Source organism: Mus caroli, chromosome 2, assembly GCF_900094665.2.
Source record: "Mus caroli chromosome 2, CAROLI_EIJ_v1.1, whole genome shotgun sequence".
Lineage (NCBI taxonomy): Eukaryota > Metazoa > Chordata > Mammalia > Rodentia > Muridae > Mus > Mus caroli.
Genome location: NC_034571.1, coordinates 80,076,603 through 80,087,564, shown reverse-complemented (window position 1 = coordinate 80,087,564; position 10,962 = coordinate 80,076,603). Strand labels below are relative to the sequence as shown.

The 10,962-nt window shown below is 37.2% G+C and overlaps 1 protein-coding gene and 1 pseudogene across 1 annotated transcript; one reads left to right on the top strand and one right to left on the bottom strand.

Moving 5' to 3' along the window:
• Nucleotides 1-4,253: 4,253 nt before the first annotated feature.
• On the bottom strand, nucleotides 4,254-5,189 carry LOC110289909 (olfactory receptor 5M10-like). Its single transcript, XM_021156311.1, has one exon. It carries the CDS (start codon nucleotides 5,187-5,189, stop codon nucleotides 4,254-4,256), a length of 936 nt encoding a protein of 311 aa, XP_021011970.1.
• A 1,467-nt stretch (nucleotides 5,190-6,656) lies between these two features.
• Nucleotides 6,657-6,837, top strand: LOC115030557 (annotated as a pseudogene).
• Nucleotides 6,838-10,962: the final 4,125 nt, after the last annotated feature.

Here is a 10,962-nt window from a genome sequence, read left to right as displayed (position 1 = left end):
GGATGGAACGATCTTTTCTTAACAGCAAGGCAGGCTTAGTCTTACTAAAGAAAACAAAGTTTTCTTTTTTTTTCTTTAGACTCATGTTCAATTCATTTGTCATTAAAAGGTTAGTAGCTTATTCTTTCTCTAAGCAATAACGAATGTAGTTCATTTCTCATCCAGAATGAATGAGCTTTTTTTCTGCCCTGATGCCTGTTTTTTTTTCTCCATATGCATATGTTTGGTATGTGTTTTGTGTGTGTGGTTTAGTGTGTGTGTGTGTGTGTGTGTAATTACAAGATAAGTATGTATCTGTGTCCAGCTGGAATGCATGAAAATGCATGAATGTGTGCATGGGTTGGTATATGAATGTATGTGAGTCTGCATATTTGCATGTATAAAAGTTTTTCCTTCTGTGAGTGAATCTTTTCTCCTGGTTTAGTAAAAATTTATTTCTCCAAACCTCCTTTCAGTCTAAAGAGAGGGAGAAGAGACTTCTGGTCAAGAGAGAAAAAAGCCCTAGAAATTTTTCCTTTACTCAATCTCCCACTGTTTTATGATGAGGTACTAAATGCCAGAGTCTCAAAGGAACTCAGACAGGTGGACCAACTACCTTTGCAAAGTAACTCAGAATCAAAACAGGTAAAAGTTTGAGTATTAAAGAGCAACTCTAATTTACCACAAGGCCAACTCTTTTTTCAAATATTTTTTATTGGATATTTTCTTCATTTACATTTCTAATACTATCCTGAAAGTCCCCTATACCCTCCTCTTGCACTACTCCCCAATCTACCCACTCCTGCTTCCTGGCCCTGGCATTCCCCTGTACTGGGGAATATGATCTTCACAAGACCAAGGGCATCTCCACCCATTGATGGCCTACTAGGCCATCCTCTGCTACATATGCAATTAGACACAGTTCTCAGAGGTACTGGTTAGTTCATATTGTTGACCCTCCTATAGGGTTGCTGACCCCTTTAGAGTTCCTTGGGTATTTTCTCTAGCTCTGCAAGGCCAATTCTTTCCCCCACAGCTGCTCTTTCACCTAAGCTACATTTAAGAGAGAACAAAAATACTGAAGCTGGCCTCAGGCAATAAAAAAATAATAATTATACTTTAATTGTTTCACTTTTGATGATTAAAGCAAATGATATGAAAGTCAGTAACTATATTGTTGTCACAAATATTTTATGTATTAGTATTGTTAGGTTATCATATTTAATAGAACTACTGAGGAACCATATGTCTAATACCCACATTGTACAATGAAAAAAATATTTCACATATAACTGTAAATAAAAATACATATAAGGACTAAAATTTGATAAACTATTTGTACTATGAAAGGTGAAATGTCTGAAAATAAGTTGGGTTTCTCTAACACATAGAAGATGACAAAATTTTAAAAATGTCTGTCTAATACCAAATGGTAATTCCCAAGACTGTATTCATACAGATTTAGCAGATTGTATTTATATATTTAAGAATGTGTGTGTGTGTGTGTGTGTGTGTGTGTGTGTGTGTATAACAATAAGAATAAAGAGGACATGAATTTGGAAATAATCAAAATGTGGGCTTGTAGGAAGCTTTTTAAAGAGGAATGGAAAGGACAAATGACACACCTATATTATAATATCAAAACTACTAAAAGTATTTTAAACTAAGCATAGAATTACTATATCATAAGTAAAGAATTATGATATGTGTTTTGTAATAATTATAATACATACCTATCAAAAAGATTAGATTCTGGACATCAAATCTTTTTCAAAGTTGGAAATGGAAGCAACACTGGAAAGTTTGGTATAAGTAAAAATATCACAGATTAAATACCTTAGGTCATAAAAATTAAGTAGGACCAGGGTCATAATACTACTGACAAAGCATAAGTCACTTAAACATAAATATTATCTTGTAATGACCAAAGTCCCCTCATTTTTCTGATAGTGTTGCATCTCAAAGAGAAGTCTGACAGAACTTTGGGCGTATTCAGTGACCCAAGTCTCCAAAATGGTTCAACTTTACAAAAATCTACAGATAATTTATTTTCTGCAAAAATCAGTTATACATTTTACAGCAAAGATTCCTATAGAATCCCTGTATACACATAAAAAAAAAAAACAATAAAGACAGAACAGTTAAGGGAACTTAATGAAAGGTAATTAGGTACACTTACCTGACAATAATCTAGTATTCAATAATGAATGAGTTAATATGAATGGAGGATATAACTCTCTACCTCACATTTTCTGCCATTGAGTCTGTCACTGATTTTAGTTTTGAGTGCTACAACTTCATCTAGGAAATAGGATTTCATTGACTCTGGCTCTTCTGTTTTATGTACTTATCTAAGATAATAATCTAAGTAAAACAGGCAATGAATGTGATAGGGAGTCAAGAGCATGGCATGGGAGGAATTCGAGGGGAGAAAGGATAAATTTACATTTCCATTAAAAATAAAACTTATCACAAAAATTAAAATTTCACTGTCTGTAAAACTCAAAAATGGCCAGGCAGTGATGGCACATGCCTTTAATCCCAGCACTTGGGAGGCAGAGGCAGGCAGATTTCTGAGTTTGAGGCCAGCCTAGTCTACAAAGTGACTTCCAGGACAGCCAGGGCTTTAGAGAGAAACCCTGTCTTGAAGGTCCCTCGTATATGTCAGGAGCATAGTCACCAACCATAGATGTTTTCGTCATGATATTCACATTCTGATTCCTGAGAACACAGAGACTAATAAAGGCCAACTTCAGATCAATGGGTGGATCCTACCTCATTCTAACCTCCAGGATGAGGATTGTGCTGTTAGAGTCACAGCTACAACTGGCTCAGGGAACCCAATGGAAGAGGAGGTGGAATATAAGCACCAATTGGAATGGAAGACACTGAGGAAACAAGGTCTTCAAGACACAAGAGGACCAAAGAACTCACAGAGACTGAGGCAGCACCCTCAGGACCTGCACAGGTCTAAGCTGAATGGGGTCTCAGCACTGAGAGGGGAACCGGACATGATTCTATATTGATAACCCAAAAGCTTTCTCCAGCTGATAAACTCTCTCAAAGGAAAAACTTGTTTTCTCCAATGGAGTGACACTGGACATATAAACTACCCTTAGCAGTAGGCTCCATGGCCCAGATGACCAACACACGATGAACCCAGTTGCATTTTTGCAGGGTGTTGTGACTCACAGTGCTTTGTCTGGGTACTTTTTCTGTAGGGTGCTACAGAGCATTTCTGTATATGTTATCGTTTCTGATTGTAGTTTTTTAAAATTTTCTCCGGGTGTAAATATATGTGTCTCAGTGTCTGTATGTCTTTCTTGTGATTTTCTTTGGCTCTTTTTTTCCCCTATTCTTCTTTGCTTGTACTCCCTGGTTTGTGCTTTAATCTCTGGAAACTCTGAGGGTCTAGTAGGTGATATTGTTGTTCTTCCTATGGGTTTGCAAACCCCTTCAGCTCCTTCAGCCTTTCACTTAGTCCTCCATTATTGTGGTCCCCATGCTCAGTCCAATGGTCAGCTTCGAGCTTCTCCCTCTGTATTTGTCAGGCTCCGGCAGAGCCTCTAAGGAGACAGCTATATTAGGCTCTTGTCAGCTTTGTTTGTTTTTATTTGTCTTCTCCATCCTCTTCATTTTAGATAACTGTTTTGATTCTAATGTAAGAATGAATAAGTGGGTGTGGGATTGGGTGGTGGGAAATGGGGAGGATGGTAGGTGTTGGGGGAAGGGAAACTGTAATACAAATATATTGTATAAACATTCATTTAAATAAAACATATTTCCTCTATGACAAAAAAACCTCAGAAATGTTGAAACTCTATTCACTTTTGCACCATGTTTCAAACACAGTATCCTTGGGTATTCAGAAGTCAATGGATAGACCACATCTGTCCAAGTTATCAAAATCTAACTGAAAGTGATTATACTGAAAAAAAATTTGCAGAGTATAAGACTGACTGGAACTGATGAACATTCTTAACAATATATAAATAGATATCACACAAGAGAATATCTCCAAGATTGGTGAAGATCCTCAGTATCACAAAATTGATAAGATGATTTTTGATACTATGTTTTGAGAAAACAGAAATCTTAGGATGATAATCAATATCTTTAATGTATACATGAATGCTCAAATAATTATTTAGATATCAGACCAAGTTCTTTATCCAACCCATTATATCAGAAATGATCTAATGTGTCCCTTAAAATGACTAAGTTAAAGAAGACAGAGTTATTTTTTTTATTGAAACACATGCATAAACTGAAGTTTAGCGAAGTAGCTTTCCTTTAACAACCTGTTTCATGGCATTGATGACATCTTTGTTCCTTAAGCTATAGATCAAGGGGTTCAACATTGGACTCAAAAAAGTGTAAAAAACTGCAATTACTTTTGACTCTTCTACAGACTTCTCTGATGGAGGTCTTAAGTACATGCAGAAAAGGGTTCCATAAAATATGGTGACTGTTGTCATGTGGGAACCACATGTAGAAAAGGCCTTTTGCCTTCCCTTAGCTGAACGGATCTTCAATATGGCTACAAAAATGAAAAGGTAAGATAGAAGAATGATAGCAAGGGAACTTGAGAGAGTGAATCCAGCTACCACAAACATGGCCATCTTTTTGACATGAGTGTCAGAGCAAGCTAGCATGATCAGAGGGGGATCTGCACAGTAAAAGTGATTGATTTTATGGGAGCCACAGAAAGACAGTTGGAAAGTGAGAAGAGTCTGAGACAGCCCATTCAGGAAGCCAAACACATATGGGAATGCGACTAGAGAGACACAAACATTCTTGGACATCCTGGTACTGTAATGTAAAGGGCTGCAAATAGCCACATAGCGATCTAGTGCCATTGAAGCAAGGAGATAAAACTCAGTGATCACCAGAGCAATGAAGAGGAAACACTGTGTGAAGCATCCAGCATAGGAAATGGTCTTCTGGTCTGAGATGAAACCATGCAGCATGTTTGGAGTAACATTGGAAGAGTAGCAAATGTCTACAAAGGAGAGGTGTCCAAGGAAGAAGTACATAGGTGTTTGCAGGTGGGAATTGGTCCTGATCAGCACAATCATGAACAAGTTTCCTGCGAGTGTGATAACAAAAATAACCAGAAATACCACAAAGAGGATTTTCCCTAGCACTGTACTGTCTGTGAGTCCCACAAGAATGAAGTCCATCATTGCAGTATGGTTTAAGAAAGTCATTTTTTTTACACCCTGTAAGATGGAAATAATGATAAATGTGAGCAATGCCTTCTCTTCTGCCCATTAATTCTCACTTTTTCACATCTTTTCATTCATCTGTGGAAAAGTAATTCTTCTCAGCATGCAGCTCACTTTTCTGTGTTAATTTTTCACCTTACGTTTTGTGTTAGGTCTTTCACTTTCTCTGTATACATAATGTACACATGCATGCTTTCACACACATACACACACATGTACATACTGATTTACCTCCTACATACTTTCTTCCTTTCATATATGTATCAACTTGTATTTTTACATGTATATCTGTTTTGAAAGGCTCTACTTTTGTTATAATTTCCAATCATTCTATAAAAAAAGAAGTTACCCCAAAACATGCAATAAGATTCCCAGCTGGTAATTTCTATCATAAACACTGACTAGTAATGCATGTCTGGTTTTCCATTTCCTTTAGCAGTGATATCTCATTTCAGATATGAAATAAAAATAAATATTAACTTTTTATTTTAACTTGAAATGATATATGCCTCATTTAACTTTAGAGTTATAAAGCAAACTTAATTTGTAAAATTTTCTTTTAAAATGTAAAGATTCATATTCAAATATTGTCCTGTCTTATTGACAGTTCACATATTCATTCATACACACACACAAGTGATATTCTTTGTTATGTCCTATTCTAGGAGCTTACTACAGTAAACAAACTCTGCCCATTCCAGAAATGCATATTACACTGTAGATATTAATCACAGACAAAATTATACAAATGCAATGAGCCCTTTTTAGATGTTAGAAAACTCATTCTTATGAAGGTAGCATTTAAACAGTGAGTAAGCAATGCAATTACCTTAAAACAAGTGTAGATTTTTGGTTTTTATTTTTATATTACTAAATCCATCATGAAAATATGAGATGAAGTCTGCATAGGTATTTGAACAATGGCCTTTCTGTCATTGTGTTCACAGTGGTGGTGAATATGTAAAACCACATAGCTTACTCTTCAGGCATTGCACACTCAGACAACAATGTGTTTGTCCTCCAACTATATAGGTGAAGAGCATGCATATGACATGGATTCTTTGGAGACACAGAAATATCAACATATGAACAAACGGTCAAGGAAAATTTAAGAAATATACTTTTACAGTGATAAAATTACAAACATTTAAGGTACATCTTTACTTACCAAACACAGAAAATAAGTACCTGTGGATATGCATATATCATATGTTACATAAACAAAATGGAAGAATTTATAATGTATTGGTTCAAAATAGTCCCATGATGTTCCAACAATAATGATACAGATCCAATTAAAATTGTCTTTGATTCTCAGAGGCAGAACCTTAATTTGATGTCTTGAGAAATTGATTTTCCTTTGAGGCTGAAATCTCAAACTAATTTCTATGAATAAAGCTTGACATCATGTGCATAAAATTCTCACCATAGTTAGATAAGTAGGCTGGCATAATTTTAGCCTTTTGGCTAAGATCAAGTGTACTATCTCTTCTTGCTACGTGAATATCTGTTACCTCCTCAATGTGGAAAAATATTAAATGGATTTGGGGCATTATGATATGAAAAGGGAGATTGTACCACCCAGACCACATGTAACCTGATATTGCAGTACTGCCTAAAATAATTCTGAAAAAGAATTAAATTAGGTAATTTTGATATGATAGGCAAATAGCATGAAGATCCAATTTGTTTGTTTTTACTGAGTATACTATGTGTACAATTTCTATTTCTTCTTAGCAACACAAAGTAAGATCATGGGGAAGAGGTTGTGTTGTATGAGAGAACTGAAGAAAAACATTGAGAGAAGATGCTGCAAATCCATTAAACTAGAGTAAGAGAACTCAAGTCTGGGTCATTTTGTAGAGCAGAGCTTCGGGATTTACACTAGAATTCATTGGACCTGTGGAGTTATTGTTGTCGAGACACTAAGAAACACCTGAAAAACATGATAATTCACAAACTGAATGACTTACAGCTTGATAATTGAAAAGGAAATGTAATAATAGATTCAAGAAGGTATTACAGGATATCTGCTCATTCTGTGAACTTCAAGATTGTGTTATTTACTGAAGAAAACCCAAATGTTTCTAGTTGTGTTATAGCTCACCCTTAGTACATAACTTTAATTTCTCTGGATGGATTACAGACAATACCCTTGATATACGTTTACTCCCAATCAATGAAGGTAAATTTAGCGTGAAGAAGGAAGCCACCATTTGAAAGCAGTGTGTCATTGAGTGGCAGATAAAGTGATAAATCAGAGAAAGAGTTGTCCGAATAGTATCTTTCTAACTCTCATGAGACAGGGAGAGGAAAGAGATGCTACCTAAGAGAGCAGTTCAAAGAGAAGAACAAAGGAAGGAAGTAGTTTTATTGGGAGCATTTTACAAAGACAGATTGCAGACAGAGAACAAGCTAGCTAGACACAGGTGAAGACAGAAAAAGCCAGAGAATTAGAAGGATCCAGAAGATTAGAACATATTAGCAAAATTAGTTTGAAGCCAAGCAGAGTAATTCAGTGAGAAACTGAGAGAAGCCAGATTGAATCAGTGATCTTGGAGAGGGGTTTTGAGCCAGTACCATGGAGCTGAGCCAGTCATCCAGGGCTCAGAAAGAACTAGAAATGGTGAATTTACTCAGCAGTAAGCCTTGGAGGCTAAAAACATTCTAGGCCTAAATTAAATTGTGTGGGGGCTAGAAGCTTCCAGAACTAGGCCTTGGTTACCTGAAGGAGACAGATAGTCTCCAGACAACAATTAGAGTAAGTAAATGAAAGATTCTTTTATAAGAGGCTTGAAACTATTTGACAAAGCAGTGGTAAGTGGGTGATGAAGAAGCTAAATGTTTTCCTATGCAGTTGCCTTTCATTGTGCATAAAAGTCCAAGTCAGTAAATGTGTCAAAATATAGTGTGACAATTACCGGAGAGACATCCTCAATATCCATAGGTATCCAAGTAATTTTATGAAATCAGCAATTATCTCCATATTTCTATCTAAAAATGGGTATTTTTCTCATTGTAAAATTAAAAAATTCACCTTCTGTCAGGTGAATCTTTTCCCAACCTGAGTATGAAAATCTTTCTCGACTTCCATTACAAAATTAGTACAAAATTCGATTGCTTAGTTAGATTCTAACACCCTACTGGAAATGGGGAGATTAGAGGCTACTGTTCCTAATGAGATGTCTTCAAGATTTGGTCTAAAATTGTAAATGATGAGAATACAAATAAATTGATATGGTATGATCACAGAGGAATTCTGACTCACATTCAACTTCCAGCTTCAAACAATTCCTGAACTGTTATTACTTACTTTTACGTTTCAAATTTTATCCCCTTTTTTAATTCCCCTTCCACAGAAATCCCCTATCCCATACCCCTCATCCTGCTTCTATGAGGGTGTACCCCACCCCCACCCACCAACTCCTGCCTCCCTGCTCTCACATTCCCCTACACTGGTACTTTGAGCCTTCCCGGAACCAAGGGCCTCTTCTCCCATTGATGTCCAGCAAGGCCATCCTCTGCTACCAATATGGCTGGAGACATAGATCCCTCCATGTGTACTCTTTGGTTGGTGGTTTAGACACTGGGAGCTCTGGTTGGTTGATATTGTTGTTCTTCCTATGGGGTTGCAAACCCCTTAAGTTCCTTCAGGCCTTTCTCTAACTCCTCCATGTGGGACCCTGTGATCAACTCAATGGTTGGCTGTGAGCATCCACCTCTGTATATGTCAGATTCTGGCAGAGCCTCCAGGAAACAGCTATATTAGGCTCCTTTCAGCATGCACTTTTTGGCATCCACTGTAGTGTCTGTGTTTGGTGCCTATATATGATTTGGATGCCAGGTGGAACCATTTCTGGATGGCCTTTCCTTCAGTCTCTGCTCCACACTTTGTCTCCGTATTTCCTCCTGTGAGCATTTTGTTACCTCTTCTAAGAAGGACGGAAGGACCCATACTTCAGTATGCCTTCTTCTTGAGCTTCATGTGGTCTGTGAATTTTATCTGGGGCATTCAGAGCTTTTGGGTTAATATCCACTTATCAGTAAGTGTATACCATGTGTGTTCTTTTGTGAGTGGCTTACCTCACTGAGGATGATATTTTCTAGTTCATCCATTTGCCTAAGGATTTCATTAAGTCATTGTTTTTAATTGTTGTTAATTACTCAACAATTAAATTGTAATTGTGTAAATGTACAATATTTTCTCTATCCATTGCTCTGTTGAAGGACATCTGGATTCTTTCCAGCTTCTGGCTATTATAAATAAGGCTTCTATGAACATAGTGGAGCATGGATCCTTATAACATGTTGGAGGATCTTTTGGAAATATGACCAGTAGTGGCATAGCTGGGTCTTACCAGTTTCTGTAATGATTAAGCAACTTCCTTCAAGTTGAGATAATCTTTTTTATAGCATACAGTAGCTCAATGACTCAGATATAAATTTATTTTTCTTAATAATAGACAGAAAAGATAAATGAAATAACAGTAGCTCAATAAAAGAAAAAATAGTACAGCTTAGGTATTCCTGTGGAGAAAACTCCTAAACTACAAAATTTTTAATTTTCTGAAGTTGCAATGTAAATTTATTTCTTTTTGAAAGGCAAAATGGACTTTTCTTCACCTACTTGCACTTGCCAACATCTGTTGGAACCTACTTCTTCAGGATTCTAGCTTACACAGAAGACTGGTGAAACAACTTGCCTCATGGTACTGAGCAACTACTAGATTCTTGGACTTCCTATTCACAGCTGCCCATTGTTGGGCTAGTTGAACTGCAGACTGATATAAAAGCCAATGAACTCATGTTACCAACTGAACTATATTACCAAAACAGAAGCCCAAACTGTATCATCATAAACTAATAACAAAGAAAGAACTGCTGTGCAAAGTAGTAAGCAGGTATTCCTACAAATAACTTCATGAATGTTCTTCAAAACTCCCACGGAATATTCGTGCTTTGGAGAATTTATGTTGCTGACTTCTGCTTGGAAAAATAGTTCACCAGATATGCATACAGGGAACTTATTTAACTCCTTAAAATCTGTCTAGAGGTTATGTTCTCCATATGTCTAGTATGACCAGTCCTGAATACTCATCATGTTAGGAGAGAAACCGAGTGTCTCATACTACAGCACGTATAAATACGAGAGAGATAATTTCTCTACCCAGTTGTTTAGACTCAAGTGTTGTTTGTAATGGTGACACAGAATAATTTGGAGGAAGAAGGGTTTTTCCTCGTCAGACTGCGGCAACCTCAGATTTCCAGAAGCAGATTCTAGTGACATGGAGGTGTGCTATGTATTGGATGATCCGTCTACAATGAGGAGCCAGAAATGTTTCTCCTACATTCAGGAAGTTTCCAGTGTTCTTATGAATGAGTCTGTGGTCCAGTTTCTGACTGTGTCTTTATTTTACTTCTGTCAAGCCATCTGACCCTGAATTTTCCCCAACTCCTGTCATGTCTATCCTCTAATTTAAAAATCACATTCTTGGCCTTGCCAGAGGAGTCTCCAGACACCCCCAAGGACCCGCACAGGATTCCCCACGGGATCCTAAGACATTTGGTGAGTGGAACACAGCTTCTGCTCCAATCCAATTGAGCGGGACCTGAGACTGCATTAACTAGGGAAGCAGGCAATCCGGCCTCTGCTGGGGCACAAGTCCCTTCCGGTCCACTTGAGCACTCGGGTGCCTTGCCAGTGGAGTCCCCAGACACCTGCAAGGACCTTCACAGGACTCCCCACGGGATCCTA